Here is a 24,280-nt window from a genome sequence, read left to right on the forward strand (position 1 = left end):
AATTTTCCAGCAGTTTCATTCTCCAGGGGGTCACAGTTCTAACCTAACCTAACCTACTTTCTGATAGCAGTTTCATTTTCCAGGGGGTCGCAGTTCTAACCTAACCTAACCTACTGTCTGATAGTATTTTCATTTTCCGGAGGGTCACAGTTCTAACCTAACCTAACCTACTTTTCAAGCAGTTTCCTTTTCCAGAGGTTCACAGTTCTAACCTAACCTAACCTACTTTCTGATAGCACTTTCATTTTCCAGGGGGTCACAGTTCTAACCTAACCTAACCTACTTTCTGATAGCAGTTTCATTCTCTAGTCTTTCTAGTACCTATTATAGTAGTTTTCGATTCTGCCAAAGCACATTATGGAAATTGACTTTTCTGGACGCTAATTTGTATGACAAATGATGGTATGGAATGTGGTAATTACGGATTTCGATGATTCTGACAAATGACATTATGGAAACTGACTTTATGGGAAACAAAGTTTCTGGCACTAGATTAATATAGTAAACAATGATTATGGCATAAGATGTTATGAGAAACAATATTATGATTGTTGAATAGGATGGCAAATAAAATTATGGCAAATGAAATTCTGGCAAATGGGGGTATCCCGTTTTGAATGATTCACGGTTATTTTCATTAGCTTATATTGACCGGGATATAGACCGTGATTACTTTTTGATTTTTGTCGAGCTCCCGATATTTCTGCGTGATCATGATGCATGCAACTGCGTCGAAATATCGGGAGCTCGACAAAAATCAAAAAGGTAATCACGGTCTATATCCCGGTCAATATAAGTCTAATGTCACATATGACACGAGTGTTCGGTACATATAGTATGAATTTTCTGAGATGAACTTTTCGGTTTTGCCCTAATCTGTTAAACAAAGGCCTTTGTTTCTATTATTCGCGGTAGTTAGCTCCCGTTTCCACAGCACGTGCTGAAGTCTCAGTGTAGTTAAAAAGCAACTATCATGATAGCAATAAGTTCAAATTTATTAAACATTTGCATGACAAGATGACAAAACGTGTTATGTTATCTCCGTTTTTATGGATTTGAACCTTATTACTATAATGATACATACATATATATGTTTACAACTAAATTTAATAGTACAACTAAATTTAATAGTGTAGGTAAACTAAAAAATCTTATTTTTAACAAATATTTTGATTGAAGTTAGCAGTCACAATTGGCAGGTTTTTTTTCTATGTCGACAGTCACAATTGGCAGTTACCGCTGACGGCGCTGTACAATTCTATATACCAAAGACCTATATAACTTCGTAAGACTCTATTCTCTTTGTCCATACGAAAAATGTACGCAGTCGCTAGCGAGTATCGACAGTGTAAACTCATGGTAATGCTACTGTACTTTATTTAAATTTACTTCAGTGGTACAAAGAGATATTAAACTTACTAATTACATACTTTTAACCTTTTAACTAGTATTTAGGCATCGATGTTATCAAATTATTATTCTCTTTATTTCTTTCAAATCTTAGGCTAGGTTATTTATAATACGAATATAAAAGTAAAATACAAAACCACTTACAAAACAATAAAAAAAATATAAACATATTATAAAAAACCTAACCTAGGGTGCCGCCAGCAGCGGGGCAGGACCCAAGCTGCCGGTGGTTAGGGCTGCAGAGAGAGGAACCGTCGTACTATCCGCGCCGTGTCCAAGATCACCGCCTTCTGCATCTGACCCTTGATCCAACCACCTAGCGAGAGTCTCTCGAGATGTTGGTCGAGACTCTTCGCTATGAGACCGTTCGCTGAAACGACTATCGGGACAATAATCGTCGAATCAACATCCCACATGGCGGTTATCTCGTAAGCCAAGTCTAGGTACTTACTGGATTTGTCCTTCTCGGCTTTCACGAGATTCTCATCATGGGGGATGGTGATGTCGACGAGCACGGCCCGGCGTTGCGATCGATCTATTATGACAATGTCAGGCTTATTGGCTACAATAGTCCTGTCAGTGATAATAGATCGATCCCAATAGAGCGTGGCACGACCATTTTCGAGAACCGGCGCAGGTAAGTACTTGTAGTACGGTACTTCGCGGTCCACAAGGCCGTATTGAAGAGCAAGTTGCTGGTGAATAATCCTGGCTACGAGATTATGTCTCTGTGCAAGTACTCGCCGTTAGCAAGATGAGAACAACCGGAAATAATATGCCTGAGTGACTCTCCGGGACGGCGGCATGCCCGACAAATGTCGACCGTACCGTCCTTCAGGATATATTTCCGGTAGTTGTTCGTCATCATAACTTCGTCCGCAATTGCACAGGCAAAATAAAAAAACCCTCGGTTTCTCCGAAGAGGTCCCCGAATCGTAACCAGTTCACCGATGCGAGCAGATCTACATCGGGTCCCGTGAGGGCCTTGTAGAACCGCCCGTGTAGCTGCTTGCTCTCCCATACCGCCTTGCGGTCCGCAGTACTTACTACCACAGGTTTGCGCCAGTTCTGTTTCGCCAAGGAGAGCGGCGTGAGGTTTCCGTTCACTGCCACCACATCACGATGCATCCCGCACTCGTTGTTAAGGAAGTAATTCCTGAGATTGTACACCTCACGGTTGTGGAGATCTTTGGCGTTTAGGAAGCCTCGACCTCCGCACTTCCGTGGGATGTACAATCTCATAACAGACGAGCGCTGGTGTAACATACGGTGTGTGGTAAGCAGTGAGTGGACCCTCCGATCCAGGGCGTCCAGCTCAGTCTGGGTCCACCGTAGTATGCCAAAGGAGTATGTGAGTAGAGGCATTACCCAGGCGTTAAAGGCGCGCACTTTGTTGCCTCCTGACAAAAGACTGTTAAGGACTTTTGTGAGCCGACTGAAAAAGCGCTCCTTCACCGACCGTCTAATGCCAACATCCTCAATACCCAACGACTGTGACATACCAAGGTACTTATAGGTTTTTGATTCAGAGATAGATCTGAACGACATTATTATTATTTTTATTTGTTTTTTTTTTTTTTTTAAGTATTCTATTTCAGTTTATAGTATTTAGGCACTTTGAACAATATTACCATAATCGACACCTAACTATTTTGAACTTTATTACGAACAGTTACCATCCTCATTCAGAATTTCGTAAGTACTTAAAACTCTTCTGTACCTTATTGCAATAAGTTTAAGGATCACATTCGATCAGTTTTGTAAGTACGTGCCTGGAATACAAGTCGGGAATCGAACCCGGTATGCTGAACGCTGGATTTATGAATGGTTACGTAATGGCGGAAGGGTATAGTGTAGTCACGCAGCCATGATGATTGTTTAATGCTTAGGTATTATTATGTATCAAATATTGAAAATAAAGACAGCTTTCCGAACTTTAATAATGGTAAAGAGTTAAAGACAAAGATAAAAAGATAAAAAATCATTTTCCCCTCACCAGCTCGGAAACACGTGTTTTGTCCTTTAATACCAGCGGGTAAAAACGCATTTTATCCACTAGTGGGTAAAGTAATTTGACCTTGAATAAAGTCAAATTAACTGCTTTAAAATTGATAAAAGTAGGTGAATCTAGTAATAAAGATGATTCACCACCTGTGGAACTACTGGAAGCAGTAATAAACGCATTTTTTGCGTTGTAGTTTCCTCGCTATAGTGAGGGGAAAAGTTTTGTGTTACACTCGGGTGCAAATGTATTTTACTTCTCGTGTGTTAAAAAACTCGCAAGTTCAGGATTATATTCTCGAACCACTCGCTTCGCTCGTGGTTCAACTATAGAATCCTTTCACTTGCTCGTTTTTCAATTCCACACTCGGCGTTAAAATACAACTTTGCCCCCTTGTATAACAAATAACTATTATTCAAGTATGATCAAATAGACCGCTTTTACATCGTCAATATCTATATTATATCTCAAACATGCACAATTACAATACAGAATAATTATATTACATAGGTATGGAAAGATGTCAAACAGGAATTGAATTACTTAACATGTACTAAACTAAAGCTAACTAAAAATTAAACCATGCGCGTAAAGTGCTTACCTATTGGTATTTATGTCATGAAGAAGGACCTTGGTGCAGGCGGGTTCAGCGGCCAATGGTTCTTCATAAAACGCGTGCCCTTAAAACCTTGACGTTGGCAGAATCACTGACGAACCATAATTGGGCATTTTCCCCAAAAAAGATTCAAAAACTTTTTTTTATAAAATAAGTAAATTTAATGTTTTTCCTATTCAGAATCACGAGCCCTTTTCATCCTACAAGGCGGAAAAAAGCGTCCCAAATTTAATTTTTCCATTTCGTTACCATTTTTAAACACTTAAGGGCCAAACACTGATTTAAACTTTCACGATTATTACACATAATTATTTTTAAAAACCGGGACTTAATCGTCTGAGTCGTCGTCTTGTATGTCGACAGAGTAACATCCCTAGTGCGCAAACAGTTCAAGTTGATAATCAAAACCAAGTGCGGGTAGTTCGAAAAACTCGCGCGGCTGTCAGAAGGTGTTGATGTCATTTCAAGCCAGTCTTCTCCGAGACCACGGGGACAACGCCGTCCTTGAAACGTTGGAGGTCAGTTTAATATGTAGTTATACGCGATTAAGTCCCGGTTTTTAAAAATAATTATACTTAAGGGCCAGTTGCATCAACCACATTTGACAGAATATCCTCGTCACGCAGCAGACGACTATGGAACTTCCGATACAATAAAATTTGACAAACGCTTTATCGATGACAAGCGGTTTGGCAGAAAATTTTTGGGACCATTTTTTGTCTCTTGTTTTATATCTTGGATCGAAAGGGCTCGTGATTCTGAGTAGGAAAAACATAAAAATTAATTTACCTTAGAAAAAATATTTTTGGTGATTCTTCTCGCGAAAATGCCCAATTACCGCTTATTATAAATGTATTTTGATTAAAAATATAGCTGCAAGTATAATTCTCCTAGAAAATTTGAATTTCGCGCCTTGTTTTTAACCCCCGACGCAAAAACGACGGGGTGTTATAAGTTTGACGTGTCTGTCTGTGTGTGTGTCTGTCTGTGGCATCGTAGCTCCCGAACGGATGAACCGATTTCGATTTAGCTTTTTTTGTTTGAAAGCTGAGTTAGTCGGGAGTGTTCTTATTAGACATGTTTTATGAAAATCGGTCCACTATGTCAGGGTCGGGGGTTTTTTCAAAATTTTAATTTTCTGGTTAGGTTACATTGCCAAAATTTGGTTGACCGTCTATAATTTAGTATGCAATGGATGGAGGGCTATCCAAATTTATTTACATGTATACACATTAGTATGTCTAATGTAATGAACACGACTATAGAGATAAAGTATACGTGCGAATATGTACAAAATGATGTTATTTAAATATCTTATTTATCAACATACCACAATACCACATTCGTATGTACTGCATGTTTATTTGGACATTTTAGCACGTTTTTTGCGTTTGCTCGTTGCCAATTTGTATTTATTTTAGTGATGGGTTTTTACAGTGTGTTTAAATAATTATTTTTTGCTTTTTATTTTTTAACCCCCGACGCAAAAACGACGGGGTGTTATAAGTTTGACGTGTCTGTCTGTGTGTGTGTGTCTGTCTGTGGCATCGTAGCTCCCGAACGGATGAACCGATTTAGATTTAGTTTTTTTTTTGTCTGAAATCTGAGTTAGTCGGGAGTGTTCTTAGCAACGTTCTTAGCCATGTTTCATGAAAATCGGTTCACTACGTCGCGGTCGGGGGTTTTTTCGAAATTTTACTTTTGTGGTTAGGTTATTACGTACTGTTAATATTGTACGAAAGAAGCGAAAGGTTTTTTATACGATATAAGGCAAACACGCAGGCAGGTCGCCTGATGGCTAATGGTAAGCGACCACTGCCGCCTATGGACACTCAAAACACCAGAACGGTTGGAGGTGCGTTGCCGGCCTTTAAAATGGGTGTACGCTCTTTTCTTGAAGGTCGTATCGGTCCGGTAATTCCGCAGGCGACGGTTTGTTCCACAGTTTAGCTGCTGAAATGATCGTTTCTTTATAACCTAACCACAAAATGAAAATTTTGGAAAAACCCCCGACCGCGACATTAGTAGACCGATTTTCATGAAACATGGCTCAACACTCCCGATTAACTCAGCTTTCAGACAAAAAAAAAACAAATTTAAATCGGTTCATCCGTTCAGGAGCTACGATGCCACAGACAGACACACACACAGACAAACAGACAGACAGAGAAACAGACAGACAGACAGACACGTCAAATTTATAATACCCCGTCGTTTTTGCGTCGGAGGTTTAAAAGTGGGTTAGGTACTTTTATTTTACTAATGATGACAATCTATTATAAGAACACTCCCGACTAACTCAGCTTTCAGACAAAAAAACCGGCCAAGTGCGAGTCGGACTCGCGCACCGAGGGTTCAGAAACCTGCAAGGTTTACAATTAAATATTATGTGATGTAACTAAAAATTTATGGTTTTCGTAATTTTTCCTTTATCTATGCTATAAGACGTTGCTTCGTACCAAATTTCAAGATTCTGAGTTCACGGGAAGCACCCTGTAGGTTTTGATTCCGTGTCGAAAATTTGCGGCATAAACGGCTGTATCTTTTGATTGCGTTGGCTTAGAAGTTTGATTTTTTCACAGCTTCAAGGGACAGTAGACCTGAGTACTTAATTGATATAAATTTCAGCTTCATACCTCCACGCGTTCCTGAGAAAAAGGGTCTTGACAGACGGACGGACGGACGGACAGACGGACAACAAAGTGATCCTATAAGGGTTCCGTTTTTTCCTTTTGAGGTACGGAACCCTAAAAACTAAATCAAAATCGGTTTATCCGTTCGAGAGCTACGATGCCACAGACAGACACACACACACAGACAGACAGACAGACAAACAGACAGACAGACATACTACACACAGACAGACACGTCAAACTTATAACACCCCTTCGTTTTTGCGTCGGAGGTTAAAAATTGAACCACGTGCGTTCGGAGTTCGGAGTGGTTTGGAAAGTGGAATCTTGAGAATTGAGAAGGTATGTAATTACCCACCAGCAAGACAAAATTTTTCGCCACACCAACAAGGAAAATAAGAAGACAATATTTCTGTAATATTAGGTTCAGGGTCTAACTAGCAAGCATAAAAAGAAAAGGTTGTAAATAAAAGCAAAGACATATAATATAACTCCGTATAGACAGATAAGGTCTAAGAAAAAAACGTACCTCAGTACCATATAAAAGTAAGTATTAGGTACCTATACATATTTTTGTTAATGTATAAATTAAAATGGGAAATGCATCGTTATACGACACAAGCCTTGACCTTATTTAATGTAAACATGTATAAAAATAAAAATAAGCAACAACAACCAGCACTTTTTATATAAAACATAAATGAATAAATGAAATAGGGTGACAGCGTCATCTGTGTTTATACTACTGAAACCACGTAGATGAGTAGTGTACTAAAATGTCAAGTCCATTTTAACTACGTATCTTTCATATAGTATCACAGATGGCGCTGACAGCAATTGTAATATTTAATAATTTAGCTCTTATTTTTTATATATTTTACATATAATCGACTTATTTATTAAAGAATTAAAAAAATATATAAGTAATTGAGTATATCACTTGATACTCTTGATAGTCGTTTTCATGAAAAAGAATAAAAATGGTTTTCACTGTTGGCTGAATGACCTAGTGTCAATGCCTTAAACGGCATACGACATTTTGTACGTGTTGAAAAACTCCACAAAAAAAGTGTGAGTTAGCAGTAAATGGCGTCGCAAGTTGTTTTTTATCCTGAATCAATGTGTTTCTCGCCGTTTTGTGAAATTGTTAACTATATCCACGTTGCCAGTGTGTCATTTGTTAGTGGCGTGGTTATTTAAGTGACGAAACCAGCGTATGTTTTGTTGATACCAGCGTTGGCTTCTAAACAATGGCGTCTAGTGGCCCGCTGGATTCCCATGTAAAAGTTGGTGAAAATTGCGATTATACTGACGATTACTTCAGTGGAAATAGCGATGCAGACGCCGGCGAAGCCACTAAACGCCGTCGGGTGACGCACGACTATCGAAAACTTTCGAAACTGGGATATGATCCAACTATGTCAACCACTTCGAGACAGGTCTCTACATCGGAACCTAAAGGTAATCTATGCTATACACACTTGCCAATACCACTGTTAAACTGCTATAAAATGATTCTTAATGCGTTTGCTAGGATATGAGTGTATGTTTTAGTTAATAATTTTGGTGGGAAATTTGTTAACCTATGAATATACTAAGTTACATCATGTATAGAGGTCATTACTGTTTATAAACATTTCATAGTATTTTAAGAGTATTTTTTTGTTATTTATTATATTTGTGGAAGTTTTTGGTAGTTTACGTGTAGATTGACGGAGTATTTGCGATGGATTTCTGACTATTGCATCAATGGGCTGACCTTGCTCGGACTTTCTACCGTCGACTTTTAATTTACGATGACGTTATATAGTGCATTCAATAGCTTAATTAAAATCCTTCAAACTCTGCATTCTCTTCAATTCACAATACATCTAGGATAATTCTGGAAAATATAGGTGACTTTCACCAAGAACTCACATACAAAAATTACAAAAAATGAAATCCTAAATTCACCAGGTAAACTATTTAGGTATTTATTACATGGGATGGATTTCTATCAAATGTTCATTTTTCCACTACTTATAGATTTATAATTGCTACATAATGGTAACCCTTCCAGTCCATAAATTACAAAAATCTTTATTTCATAAAAATCATTAAGTACATATGATTTGAGGGATGGTGTCTCCCGGTAAGAAATATATTTGCCTGTGTTGGGAGGCACCGCTCTTCCATGATTAAAATAAATAAAATAAAATAATAAGCTTCCATGATTATTCAAATAATAAGCTTATAAGCTTCCTGTAATCCTAAAACTTGCATAAAAATTACTCAAAAAATCTTAAAGATCTTCTGTAAGGTGTGATTATCAGGTGTTTGACTATCATTTTAAATATTAATATAAATTTTATCAATCAAAGACAAAACTCCGAAAGAACTGAGAGTAACCTTGGCATTGTTTACTTGTAGAATGGGAATTTTCATTCAATTCAAGATTCAGTAAACACTCTCCATATATAATATGTATTTTGTTCTCTTGTTTGTCACAAATCAACTGAAACATGTAATAAATTTGATTGTTTTTACTACACCAATTGGTATCAAAAAGTTTGTACAAAAATTAAGGAAAAATTTAAATCATTTGTTTCCTTCCATTCCTGTTTTGTTATCAAGATTTATTTGATGAATTGAATTTTTTTTTGTAAGTTTTACACTGGTGACTCGTATCGCGAACCAAATATACAAGACTGCCACTCTATAGGAGGTTCTCTGTGCAGCGAACGCAGACCTACTATCGCCCAAAGCGCCGAGCGGCGACACCGGTTTAGTTACCAGAAAACCCGCTAGATGGCGCTGACCCCGGCCCATAGGATTCGTACATCGCACAGTGCGATGAAACCCCGATCTAGGTGGACAATATTATTTAACCCTCAAAACCGACTCTAGTAGGTCATATTATGATGTCAAAATAGAAATGAAATGAAAGAAATTACAAATTCACATTAAAATTTAAAACCAGTATAAGCTGACCTATTGGTACTAAGAATTACTACACGCGTGAAGGCCAATTTATATTGGTCATTGTTTTAGGCAGTACAAATGTAGTTTTTGACACACATTTTATATTCATATTATTTTTCACAGCACTATGAAGTAAATAAAACAACACTAATAATTTATGCGGTTTATTAGGTAAGTACAATACAATACAATACAAATACAAATATTCTTTATTGTTCACCAATATAACAAGATTACATCACATAACTTTAATTAACTATGGTAGACAACAGGCGGTCTTATCGCTAAAGAGCGATCTCTTCCAGACAACCTTTGGGTAGTGGAGACAAGACACAAAAAACAACTGATTTGAGTAGGTGATGCAGTGAGTGATAGAAAACGTCAAATAATCTTAATACTAATAAACATACATAAATAGGAATTAAAATAAACCTAAATATACCGTACATATATAAATACTATAACAACACAGCTACGAATGTACATAGATCAAAAACAATGCGGCCAATAGCGATAAAGGAAAATGAAACAGGACCATCAATAAATATTGTATTATGGAATAGATAAATAATGCTCTTTTACTTGACTTTTAAAAATGTGAAGAGACTTAGCATGCCTTATATCAATAGGTAATGAGTTCCACAACCGAACTGCCTGGAAAGTAAAGGAATCGTTGAAGAATTTAGAAGAAGATGACGGGACTTTAAGAAGATAATTTCGGGAAGATCTGATAGATTGAACAAAACTAAAGCGGTCTTTGAGATAGCGAGGAGTTGAAGGGTTAAACAGTATATTATAAAGGAGAGAAACTATATGAAGGTTACGTCTACGACGAATGGGGAGCCACTTCAGCTGCGATCGAAAGCTAGACACATGATCGAATTTGCGCAAACCAAAAATGAAACGTATACAGACGTTCTGAATACGATCCAGCTTATTGAGTTGCTCTTCGGATAGATCAAGATAGGAAACATCAGCGTAATCCAAGATTGGAAGGAGCAACGCCTGAGTAAGCGCAATTTTTGTGGGGATAGGAAGAAAGTTGCGAAGTCTCCTCAGGGAAGCCACTGATCCAAACACCTTCCTGCTAATTTCACTAAGCTGGGGTACCCAGGAAAATGTACTGTCCATAATAATGCCTAGATTTTTCACGTGACCAGAGAAAGGAATTAAAACTCCGTTGAAGATTAGTGGTGGCAAAGTACCAAGGTCCAGTCGCGATATCAGCTTAGAGCTCCCAATAACGATGGCTTGAGTTTTACTAGGATTAACATTCAGTCCGTAACTGTTACTCCATTCACAAATTCGTTCTAAATCCTTATTTGTCGATGAAATAACTGTTGGTAGATCGTTTAGTGAACCCTGAGAATATATTTGAAGATCATCGGCATACAGGTGGAAAGATGAAGAGAGATTGACAGTAATGGAGTTAATAAATAAGGAAAACAATAATGGGGACAACACGCCACCCTGCGGAACGCCGGCTAACGTGCTGCACCATGATGATCGAGAAGAATCTAACTTAATACGCTGCCGACGACCTGTTAAAAAACTACGAAACCACTCAACAGCTCCAGGAGATACGTTGAGAGAACGCAGTATCGCCAGCAGAATGTCGAAATCAACAGTGTTAAACGCGTTACTAAAGTCTAGCAACGTTAACACTGTTAACTTACGATCATTCATACCGGATCGTATATCATCTGTAATATTGACGAGAGCAGTAGCCGTACTATGTCCCGACCTAAAGCCAGATTGATATGGATTCAGAAGATTATTGTAATTAAGATAGGAAAGAAGTTGTTGAAAAATTAAACGTTCAAGGACTTTGGAAAGGAAAGGAAGTATAGAGATAGGTCGATAATCTGTGAAAGTGGAAGGCTTTGATTTTTTAGGTAAGGGAATGACTTCAGCATCTTTCCAAAGTGAAGGGAAAACGGAATTGGAAATTGAAAAATTCAAAATACAGGTAATGACAGGAGCAAGAACATCAAGAAGTGGAAGAATCATATTACGGCTAATGCTGTCGACACCCACGGCGTTAGAGCCTATAGCTGATAAAGTTTTCGCAACATCACTACTGGAAAATTGAGTAAGAGAAAAAGGAGAAGAGTCTGGAGTCGGAAGTGATGAAAGATACTCGAGAGTCCTAGTCTTAGCAGGACCACTAAAGATTGAAGAAGTGGAAAAATGTTGATTTAAGTTATCAAGATTAACATCAGATTTATTTATTTATTATTTATTATTTATATAATTCAGGCAGGCAGTTGAAAAAACAACTGATATGGCCTGTATCCTGGTATCTTTTTCTAGGTTTATCTCATATTATTATGTTTGTCTAATTTGTTCTTAAAACATACATTTTGAGAAGATTTACCGACTCCCAGAGACTTTAAAAATTTCCAAACTTTAGCAGGATTACCATCTTCCACAGATTTATGGATATAACGCCTCTGAGCATCTCTGCAGACAGTACTGCATCGATTTCGCAACGAATGATACTTGGTTTTATTTGCATCAGATGGATCCGCCTTGTATCTCGACTTAGCCAAATTCTTTTTACCTAAGAGCGATTTGATTTCTTGGGTCAGCCAAGGAGCAGGTAGATGCTTGACCTTGATTGAGCGAATGGGAGCGTGCTTATCATACAGTTGAATGAGAAGCGAGTTAAATATGGAGATTTTATCATTAACTGTACTAGCATTGTGAACACTATCCCAATCAACCCTCACAGCATCAGCCCGCAACTTCTCAACATCCATCCGACCAAAACTACGCTGCAACAGGATTTTAGATTTAACTTTAGGTGGACGGATTCTGTAGGAAAGGTAAAGAAGATCGTGATATGAGAAAGCGTCCGCAGACAACTGACCAAATTTAGCTACATGTGAGACGGAAGAAACCAGAGCGAGATCAAGAAGTGAAGGGGAGCAATTTGGAAAGTGATGGGTTGATTTCGAAGGAAGGATATTCAAATTACAGGAGTCAGCTAGTGCTTTAAGGGATTTAGAACGATGGTCATTTTTGAGTAAGCAAGTATTGAAGTCCCCCATTATGATATGGTGTTGAAAAGATGGTAAAAAATCCTCAAGAAGTTTTTCTAAAGATGAAAAATAATTAATAGTAAGGGAAGGAGAGTAAAATACTCCAAGGAGAAGTTTGGAATGAGAAAGCGTAACGTCTAGGAAAAGATACTCAGCACAATCTGACGAGGAAGACTGCGGCGAAATGCTAATAATTGAAAAAGGAATATATGAGCGAAGATAAATTGCAACTCCTCCGCCAATCCTCCCCGAGCGATCATTTCGAACCAAAGTAAAACCAGGTAAAGAATAGGAAACAGAAGGTAGGCATGGCTTAAACCAGGATTCAGAAACTAATATTGCATGAATATTTTGCACATCGAAGGATGATAGGAAATCACTGAAATGAGCAGGAATGCTTTGGGCATTAATGTGAACAACATTGAAATTTTTGCATAAATCATAAAATTGTGCATCTAACAAGTCGTGGAGAGAAGGAGGCAAGCTATAGAAACTATCTTCACTTTCATCATTAGATGAAAAGGAAGCGTAGTGATCACTCAAATCGCTATTAAAACTATGGCCGTGCAGTGACATAATATATATAATATAATATATAATAAATATAAATTTACTAATATAATAAAATAAAATAAACTAAAGGTGGTCATACACTACCCGCCAGCAGTGTGAAACAGTGAAAAACATTTGCAAAAACAGACAACATAAGATATTTGCAGAAACGAAACGCAACAATGACATGACATTGACAGTTTGAGATGACATTGATAGTTCAAATGTCAGTTCAAGTTGGTTTCAAGTGCAACGTAATAAACAAGTTTGGATTTAAACATTTGAAACTAAATCATAAAAAGTAAAGAGGGTATGATTAACTATGTATATAACGCAACTAAATTAAGAAGTTACAACCAACCGACCGACATAAAATGATGTGAAATGTAGAATTAAGTTAAAAAGGTGTTTCAAGAAACTGAACCAACAATATTTATCGAATTACAACTACTTATTTTTCCTTGGGCGAAGTTTTGACGCCTTTTGCGCAGGCTGTGTGTCTCCGTCTGCAGGTGTAGTTGAAGCGGCGTCTGTTTTCGATGCTGGTGTAATCGACTGTAGCTGCAGAATACTGGTTACATGGTGCCTCACTTTGTTCGCGTCGAGAACGAATACATCACCATTCGGGTCCAGCAGCTTCGGACACCAAAACGTTCCCGGGCAGCTACAAATATATCGTAGCGGGGCTTTGTAAGGAATTCACCTAACGGTGCCTGTAACGGTTGTGTAACGGTTGTAACACCGGTGCCTTTTAATGCTGTCTTCCCAAACCACAGGTCATCTCGCACAGCAACGTCATGAAACTTGACAAGGATGGGTTGAGGTCTGGCCCCACGAGGCTTACCCAGACGACGACAGTGCTTGAAGTCTGTTACTGACACATTACTTCTGATAGACTTGAACTTTTCAATTACAAGTGCGGCAGTGTCTTCAGTATCTGAGCTGGAATCACATCCCTTGATGCCATGGACCACCAACATTTTCCTGCGGGATCGCATCTCCATGTCATCGACTTGCTGGGCAACAAGCTGCACCTGCTTCTGTAGAGTCTCGAGTGCCGTCAAAATAAATGACCTAAACGCTGTGAAGTCAGACACCACCGCTACCGTTGATGATCCACTAGACTCTGCCTTGTCCAAATCTTCTTGCAGCTCTGCCATCTTGGCGTTAAAAGTTTGTGTCAGCTCTGCGATGGACTCCTTAATTATCCCAGTGAGTGCCATAGTGTGATTTGGAGGTTAGTTAACTTAGGTCCAGTGAATAAATAAATAATTGTCTAGGGAAATTTGAGAATTTGCTGGAGGGTGGCAGTTATTAATTTTGCATTAAGAATTTAATGCTTAAATTCCAAAATAAATTAAACAAATAATTATAAAAAATAAAAAACTTTTAGACAGATGTTACTGATATTCTTCACCTACCCTCTCAGAGTAAGTACCTTACTCTGAATCGCTAAAACTTAGGCAAATTAACGTCACGTAAACTGTCTTCATTTCGTACTTTTCTAATTAAGTCCAAAATTGTGGAGTACGTCATGGTACGTTTTTCAATTGGTATACGATCTAATTCAAATGCAACCAATGTTTGTGCTTTAACCATTCTTCATAAAACTCCCTCCTAGGTACGGATAGTTCGATTTCTAAAAAAAAGTCAAAGACTCGCATCAGATCGCAGTTTCTATCATGCATCAAACGAAAGAACATTAAAAACTCTATCATTAAAAAAAAATCCAGCCCGGGGGCAAGGGGGGGCATCCTTTTCCTTGTCTATGAAACACGAAACTCATGCAAAAAAATTGGAATTTTTTACGTTAAAGTTGATTTTTATTGGCAAAGGAATATCCGTTTTTAACAATTAATATTTTAAAATGTAGTCCATACCATTTACTTCACGATCCATGACTAGAAGTAGCACGATCTGATTGATAATTATTATAAAATATTGATAAGCGAAGAGCAGTAAAACGCACGATTTCACTATCGATGACAGTGTTTCGGTTCGCTTCGACATTATTTATTAATTTTATGAGGGTAGTAGGACAAAACTATTACTGGAATCATTCCTTCTAGGATGTTGGCTATCGCTATAGCCACCACAGATAATGAAATAGCGTGACCCTTTTTGTCCACCTAGATCGGGGTTTCATCGCACTGTGCATCGCGGTGTTAAGATTTTTCCCGATTTGGTTAGGCTCGCCGCTTGAGACTTGCTATGTATCGAATCTTAGTTACGGATATTATCTAATTATAGTCCCCTGCTTCCCTCGTGGAACTACGCACTATAATTAAAATAACGTCTGACAAACGTGCTTCCGCTCCAGTTCTCACTCTCACACTAACTGGTTGGGGAACGCGTCAGCTTAGTCGTCCTTTGTAAGAAACGAAACGTAGTAGTAATATAAGACTTGCACATTTCGTATTGAGTTTCCCTTCTCTCCCCGCGCACCCCCGCTACAAACTGGCAGCCCAACGTTAGGCGTAGCGAACTCACGCGCACATTGCTGGAGGTGCCATCGGAATCTATGAAGGACGAACCGAAGCCAGAGGTGTCTACACCGCCATCCAAGCCTTCAACTACCTCACCGGAGCGCAGACCTTCAGGACCTAGACTGGTAACCAAACCAGCACGAGCAGTACGGAAACCGAGGAAGCCCGCGAACATGGCAGTGTCACTGACGGAAGAACAGTTCGAACGTATGATGGCGGCCATGGCACCGAAGCCTGGGTCCCTGACGCGTTGCACGCTCACTTATGACGGGACGAAGGAAACCGACGTCGTAGAGGCATTCTTGGCTGCCGTCAATACATACAAGCGTGCCGAGCGCATATCGGATCAGGACGCTCTCACGGGTCTCCCGCTCCTCCTTAAGGATGCCGCAGCGACTTGGTGGCAGGGAATGAAGGACAAGGTCGTCACCTGGGAAGATTTCCAAGAACGCTTGCGTAGGACCTTCGCACCCAAGAAACCAGCGTACCTCATATGCATGGAGATCACGAGCGTCAAACAAAAAGCCGATGAGACAACAGAGGCTTTTGTGTCCAAGAAACGCATGCTGTTCTCACTGTTACCTCGTCCAGAATTCCTAGAGACCCAGCAGCTGGACCTCATTTACGGTCTCCTCACGCCCTACATCCAGGAAAAGGTCCCACGAACGTCATTTACTACGTATGACAAGTTCCTGGAAGATGCCGTAGCCGCAGAGCGATTACGTGACACCTGGAAAACTGCCAACTCTACCTCTTGCGTCTCGACAGCAGCAGTGCCTTCTTCCACATCGATGGCCTCACTACCAGAACCGGCACAAGCTCCTGAGACCTCACAGAGGAGAAACAAGCAGCGCTGTCGTTACTGCAAGCTGCCCGGCCATACCATAGACGAATGCCGCAAGAAGCAAAGGGCCGATGAGCAAGCCGCATCCGGAACGACTACATCCCACTCACCTGTCGCCGTCGTGCAGTCTTCAGCTCTGCCGAGTACCACTTCTGCCGTCGCCACGTTTCCTAAATTCACCTGTTACGGGTGTGGCGCTCCTGGTGTCGTTAGGAGCAACTGCCCCACGTGCCACAAGTCTAGGGGAGTGCCGCCGCCGTTGCTGGAACCAGTTTTGACGCACTTGGAGTTCAACTGGACGCACGAGAAAGGCCGCTGGTGTTCATCACAATAAAGGGTAAAACAGAAGGGGCACTAGTGGATACATGTGCCAAGTCTACCCTTGCATCTCCTGAGCTCTTTCACCATCTGCGTAAAACGGGATGCACTTTCAATTCAGGATACGCTATCATAACCTTGGGAGATGGGATTCCCCAGCGCCGACCCGTCCTGTCGACCGTCGCCGAAGTCGAGCTAGGTGGCCGGGTGATCCGAACCATGTTCCTGGCGATGCCGGAATCTCGACACCACCGCACCCTCTTAGGAGTAGGTTTCATACAGGATGGGCATATGGTTTTGGATCTGCCACAGTTCACTTGGTGGTTCAAGGGGGACGAAACCAATCCGCAAGAACTATATAGCGAAGACTTCGCTAGCTTCAAATCTGCGGCTGTAAGCCACTCTGCTGGGATGACTACACCTGCGGAACCAGAAGCCAGCCGAACGACCCAAGTCAACCAGGCATATGGACCCTTATACAGGATTGACCTTGCGCCAGTCAAGCGCAAAACATACGACGAACGGAACGTCGTCGCATTCGACGGGCACCAACTGATAGAAGATGCCCTTTTCGAGGACGCGTGCCGCCAGATCGAAGAACAACAGGTTACGCTGTCTCCTGACTCAGCGAACTTGTTCCCGGACTCCTCGATCTGCGAACTCGACATCTCCTCTGAAACACAAGTCCAAGCACTCATCGAAGCCATGGAGCACTTAACGCTCTCGTAGGCTCTTCCCCTGTAAAGCCCGGCCATGAATTCAACCACCCCAACTCAGACCATATTTCGGTTCTCTTCGCCGGGTCGTCTTCAGGAACCGAGGGGGAGTCTGTAACATCAACAAAGCATGCAGCGAACGCAGACCTACTATCGCCCAAAGCGCCGAGCGGCGACACCGGTTTAGTTACCAGAAAACCCGCTAGATGGCGCTGACCCCGGCCCATAGGATTCGTACATCGCGGTGTTAAGATTTTTCCCGATTTGGTTAGGCTCGCCGCTTGAGACTTGCTATGTATCGAATCTTAGTTACGGATATTATCTAATTATAGTCCCCTGCTTCCCTCGTGGAACTACGCACTATAATTAAAATAACGTCTGACAAACGTGCTTCCGCTCCAGTTCTCACTCTCACACTAACTGGTTGGGGAACGCGTCAGCTTAGTCGTCCTTTGTAAGAAACGAAACGTAGTAGTAATATAAGACTTGCACATTTCGTATTGAGTTTCCCTTCTCTCCCCGCGCACCCCCGCTACAAGTTTTATTTCGTCATTAAGGTTCTCTAGTATCTATATTTTCTAGGGATGTACCGACTAGTGATTTGGCCGACTAGGCCGACTACCGACTAGTCGGCGCTTGGGTGGCCGATTAGTCGGCCGACTAGTCGGCTAGTCGGCCAGAAAATAATTGTCGACTAATTTCACCAGAATTTTGGGTTCTATCGCGCTTTTCATATTTTGTTCAGGCTTAAATGTCTATGATAATAGTTATACACATTTTCCACTTTTAACCGCCTTCCAAATCTCAAGGGAAGGGGTTCTCAATTTGTCTGTATTTTTTTTAAATGTTTGTTCCTCGATATCTCCGTCGTTACTGGACCGATTTTGAAATTTTTTTTTGATTGAATGTATATGCATACAGATTGATCCCATTTTTCTCAGAACCCAGTTCTGATGATGGGATCCTGGAGAAATCGAGGGAACTCCTCAAATCTGAAAGGCATACATATGGTGATTTTTGTGTTTTTAAAGGAACAACATGCATTTACGTACGGAACAGTGACATTTGGTGCAGTGGAACTCCTGATGATGATCAGAATGGAACTCCTCAAATCTGAATGGCACACTTATAGTGACTTTGGTATTTTTATAAGAACAGCATGCACTTACGTCCAGAGCAGTGACATTTGGTGCAGTGGAACTGCTCATGATGGTCAGAACGGAACTCCTCAAATCTGAACGGCACACTTATAGTGACTTTGGTATATTTATAAGAACAGCATGCACTTACGTCCAGAACAGTGACATTTGGTGCAGTGGAACAGCTGGTGAAGAGTGAGCCGCCCCTGGTTAGAGTTCCGTTCTGATAATCATTCTCACCTGTAAGTACTTCAGAATTATCCAAATTTCAAAATTGGTTCAGAAATGACGGAGATATCGAATAACAAACATTAAAAATATACAGACGAATTGATAACATAATCCAACATTTGAAAGTATTTATCACCAGAAGCCCAAAAGAAGGTGTTTTTTTTCTTAAAAATTATTTAGCTTAAAATAGATAGTGGTCCTGCCTATGAAACCGATAGTCTTAGGTAGGTCATTAATTACTGTGATGATTACAGATAACATTTGTTCTTTTGACTAACAAAGGCATACGTACATAATACGACCCATAAATCATCCGATAATTTACTTTTGTACTATTTTCCTATCATTTATCAAGTGCCGACTAATCGGCCTTTTTTGCCGACTAGTCGCCGACTAATCGCCGACTACAAATGTGGCCGGATAGTCGGCTTTCCCGACTAGTCGGTACATCCCTAATATTTTCTTAATTATAACAATTATCCTGTATATATCTTATGAAAGTTGACTTATACATATTGCTAAATGTAGGTAACAATAGGCTCCCTTGATACTACAAAAACGAATGAGAAACTTGCATTTTATCCACAAGAGTGTGAAGTAATTTACAAATTTTAACTTGATGCCCGAACATGGCTGGCAAAGTTGACAATTTTGTTATGTATCATCAAATAATTTGATGTTTTAAAGTCAATATTTTCCTAATGTTGGTTTGGTGTGGTGAAAAATGGCGTGTTTCACTTGGTGGCAAACTTTGTTTAACCTTTGTGCCTTTGAACCTTTGCTTTGCAGCACTCAAGATTCCACAATTTGGAATCATTCACTTGCTTGGGTATCAATATTGGCACACGCTGTTGAACAACAACTTTGCCCCCTTGTAAAACAAATAACTATGGTTATTGTGAATCATTTGGGCCATTTTTTTTTTTTCAAAGTTGTCCGCCGCACTTTTTTTATAACATGGGTATTTTTTACACGATTCATACTCAGAGTCGCGAGGTTTTTCGATCCTGATAGGAGAAAAAAAATGTCCCAAGATTTTCATACATTTTTCAGACCTTCCATTTCGTTACCGCCATACAAAATGTATGAAAAAATGGTCATGGAGTGCGAAAAAAACCTTGGGACTATTTTTCTTCTATTAGGATTTAAAGAGCGATTCTGAGTGGAAATCACATAAAAATTTCCATATCAAAAAAAAAGTGGGGCGGACAAGTTTGAAAAAAAAAGGCCCATTTATTTCCTGTCCAATCATGATATTTAACAGCAGTTACCACTATTTTCACCATGCTTACACAAATAATTAAATATTATAGGAAATTCTTACACAGATTGACAGAAATGACAGAATCCCATGGTAAGCTCAAGAGGGCTTGTAATGTGGGTACTCAGACAACGACATATACACCGTGTTTTTTTTTGTTTTCCGTTAAATTCGACACGTCGTTAGGTTCATTATCAGGAACCACCCTGTATATCACTTATATAGTTAAATTCGCAAAAAAAAATTCATCATTTTCATACATAATAAATGAATTTATTACTGTGAGAGACCCTTTAGAATAACATTCAAGTTAGTGTCAAGTGATTGACGGCACATGTCAAAACAAATAACATTAGGAATTGGTAAATGCTGTGACACACAAGTTCAGCAATTATCTTTATTTTTTTAATAACTTAACCGCAAGAGTTAAGACGCTAGTTTCTTAGAGAAATTAATTGTATTTGATGTAAAGAATCTTCCCTTAAAGTTATCGGAATTCAATAAAAACAGGGTGTATGTATAACATACAAATACTTACATACATAGAAAACATCCATGACTCAGGACTCTCAGGAGCAAATATCTGTGCTCATCACACAAATAAATGCCCTTACTGGGATTCGAACCCAGGACCGTGGCTTAGCAGGCAGGGTCACTACCAACTACACCAGACTAGTCATCAACACATAGGCACCAAAAGGTGCAAATAACATAAAAGTATGTCAGAAAATATTGTCAGAAGGGAAAATGCAATTAATTTACTAGACTACCAATGATCAGCGCTGGAAGTCACCAGCAACACACTGAGATGAGGCCATTTCGTGGCACTTCATTATTTTCTGTCTTATTGTTATTATGTGTATTTTGTCTTGCCTGTGTTTACGAATAAATGTTATTCTATTCTATTCAATGATGGGGAATTCCCCAAATAAGCCTAGTTATTGAATAAGCACCTGAGATTTTATTTTTATTATTGTTTTTTTATAGTCATAATTTTAATCTGAAAGTGGAAAATTGTAAACTAATATTATTAATTATTGACGGAAAATAACAATGTACGCGTCATGTAATACTTTCACAGCTTGATAATATTCTTTTATTTATTGTACATGTAAAGTTTTTAGTTTTAAGCTAGTTTTCTATAAGACAGTGCTACGCCCTTGCAGGGTGACCATGTACCTAATTTATGTTATGTAACACCTCTTGTAGCCATGGTTTTGCATGAAATAAACGAAATGAAATATAACTATAAATTGAACTGTATGAAATTATGAAGGTAAAATACCTACAAGGATTTTGTTTTAGCATTTTCCTCAAAGAATTTTAATTTTCCCTAATGTCTGCAAGATCTTGTCAAAGACTGGCGAATATCTTACATACCTACAGGGGTTTTTTTAATCCTTTCCCAGGCTGTACCAATCATCATCATCAGTGATCGGTTTTTTGGATTCGACATGGGGTGAACGACCTCAATCATTATGTTAGTATGGATATGCCCCGGGAATCCGGGCTTAATGTTGTTAGAAAATGCAAAAAAATATGTACAATGTCCACAATGCCAAATGGTTTTATTGCTCAACCAAAAATATAAAGCGACAACATTAATATTATAAACTTAAACTAAAAATAGTACATAACGTACTTACTAACATGGGATTTCATAACCACTATAAATCTCTCCAACAATTTAAAAATGTGAACTCTTTAGCTTTGATATTCTTACAATAAAATTTAGAAAAACAATTTAAATTTAATGTTCGGTTTGTATAAATATCATGAATATCATGATAGATGTAAGGTAATACTTTGTGGAGGTTCTAATATATTTTGCTTAATAGAGTGTAGAGATTAGGAAAAGAATAGAAGTTTTGTCTCAACTGGTTGCCATGTAAGAGTAAAAAGTTCCTTAGAGATAATTTCGTCGTATCAATATTAACTTTTCTACTTGATATCCCGCGACGGTGAATCCAAAAAACCGATCACTGATCATCATTCTTCGTACAATAACAGTGTTAAATTGTCTTAGAAAATTGGAATATTAAATAAAAGCATGCATACAAAATCAAAACATAATAAAAAACACTTATAACATTTATAACCACCAATCCATACTAATATGCGATGTTATCTGGTTACCTTACTGTCGATATCTCTTAAGGTGGTATTCCACCTAAGTTCCGTGCTGCACATTTGTTCGTGAACATTTTGTGGGCAACTCAGAGCGTGCGCGCACTGAGTTGCGCATCTGTTTCCACCGTCGAAGTTACCTGTAACTTTTGTCAACGTACAAGTGGAGTTCATTTGTACGCGAACATTTTCACCGTACAAATGTGTGCACAGTACAACTTCGCTGCGGCCGTTCAGTTTTTTCAAAAATTTGTAACTCCGTATAGACAGCTACAGTCTAAGAAAAAAATGTACCTCAGAACCATATAGGAAAAGGTATGGTGGCCTGGATGGCGTTACACCTATGGGGGACGCTCAGCTAGATGGCGCTAATATTAATATTTGACATTTTAACACATATCAACCAAAGAATATGGGCCAAATTGCCAAAACAGAGCAGAGATTTAAAAGTTTAAGCCTAACAGATCATTATCAAAACAGTTTCCATGATTAAATTAGATTTTCTATTAGAAATTACAAGATATTTTAACTTTAAAATAACACAAATTCACAAAAAGATCGTCGAATTATACAAAATAATAAAAATTACGAAACAACGTTAATAGTAATTACGAAGACGTTTTTTAAATTATACTCGTTCCGCGTCTTACGACGTTTGTCGCCTTTGTGTAGGTAGTCCCTAAAATAGTTTTACTGAATCAATGTTTTCTTTTCCAGGCAAAAAGCGCAAGCGCAGCGCAGACTCCAAAGAGCTCTGCCTCTGGGGCGACAACGTCAAACCCGCCAAGCTCACCAAAATCTGGCCCGTCTTCGACTCCGGAGGGTACGGGGACGCTGCCATACTCACTCTCCACGTCCTCCAGAGATCCCCGCCGGTCCACAACCCGCTGCTCTTCACCAATGAATTCAACCTCTCCGCACTACCTGACTTCAGCTTAAACTCCTCATGGAAGCAAACACAGCTGAACAAATCCTTCCCAAACGATGAAGTCACTCGAAGAGTCTTCGGATCTGTCTCAAGACAACTAAGAATCATCAACGCGCACTTTCATCAGTCCATGTTCAAATATAAATACCCTCGGGTCACCCAACAGAATGTCTTACTAGAAAACACAGTCCGAAGACCAGTGCATTACAGTCTAACTATGAAAGCTATCCGTTTCCAGCCTACTCCGAGGAGGGACCTACCGTGTTATGGGAACTTGGAGTTACCGTTTAAAGTAAAGCAGGAGAGTGGGGCGTCCCCGCAGATCTTTGTGACAAGCGGGAGAAGTGTTGGGGACAAGGTGGATGTTAAAGTGAAAGTGGAAGGGGATAGGGTTAAAGTGGAGAAGGAGAAGGAGAGAGATAAGGAGCGGGAGAGAGAAAGGGAAAGGTGAGTTCAAAGCTTAAGTTTTTTTTTTACACAGAATATACAAATACAAAAATACAAAATTTCTTTATTGACGGTTGGAGCAAGCAAGATTTACATAACTGATTATACATTACAATATATTAGTTTAACAGTAGTCTTCACACGGTATGTCAAACTTATGTAGGTAAAGTAATAAAATAAATATTAGGGAACACCTTACACAAATCAACCTAGCCCCAAAGTAAGCAAATTCTGTGAAATTGTTTTATGTCTCAGTGCAAGGTTTTTAGGCACTTTTTCTGAACTTTTATATTTAAACTTAGCTGTCCGCTATTTTTTCAACCTATTAAAAGCACTGTTCACTTCGCACAATGAAATTCCTCAGCATGGCGACTATATGTATGCTCTGAGATTATTACACTGTTATTTATTGATATCTCCCATATGGGGGGCGCGACCCTTGCTTTCGTAATCCGATGGCCGAGTGGTTTTACAGGCATCCGTCCGGTTAACGGAGTACGCTGGTTCGATTCCATCTCGGAACACTTGGAGGCCTTGGTCACTTTTTCTTTGTATATGACATTTA

The 24,280-nt window shown here is 39.3% G+C and overlaps 1 protein-coding gene across 2 annotated transcripts in view; it reads left to right on the plus strand.

The window, feature by feature from the left end:
- Positions 1-7,715: 7,715 nt before the first annotated feature.
- LOC125237375 (lysine-specific demethylase RSBN1L) overlaps positions 7,716-24,280 on the plus strand; it is a 47,913-nt gene continuing 31,348 nt past the window's right edge. For both annotated transcript variants that reach the window (XM_048144385.1, XM_048144384.1), the window contains exons 1-2: positions 7,716-8,122; positions 23,058-23,715. In XM_048144385.1, the coding sequence (XP_048000342.1) occupies positions 7,912-8,122; positions 23,058-23,715 (869 nt within the window). In that variant the 5' untranslated portion in view covers positions 7,716-7,911. The remainder of the gene's footprint in view (positions 8,123-23,057; positions 23,716-24,280) is intronic.

The sequence above is a fragment of the Leguminivora glycinivorella genome, chromosome 21 (genome assembly GCF_023078275.1).
Source record: "Leguminivora glycinivorella isolate SPB_JAAS2020 chromosome 21, LegGlyc_1.1, whole genome shotgun sequence".
In the NCBI taxonomy this organism is placed as follows: Eukaryota; Metazoa; Arthropoda; class Insecta; order Lepidoptera; family Tortricidae; genus Leguminivora; species Leguminivora glycinivorella.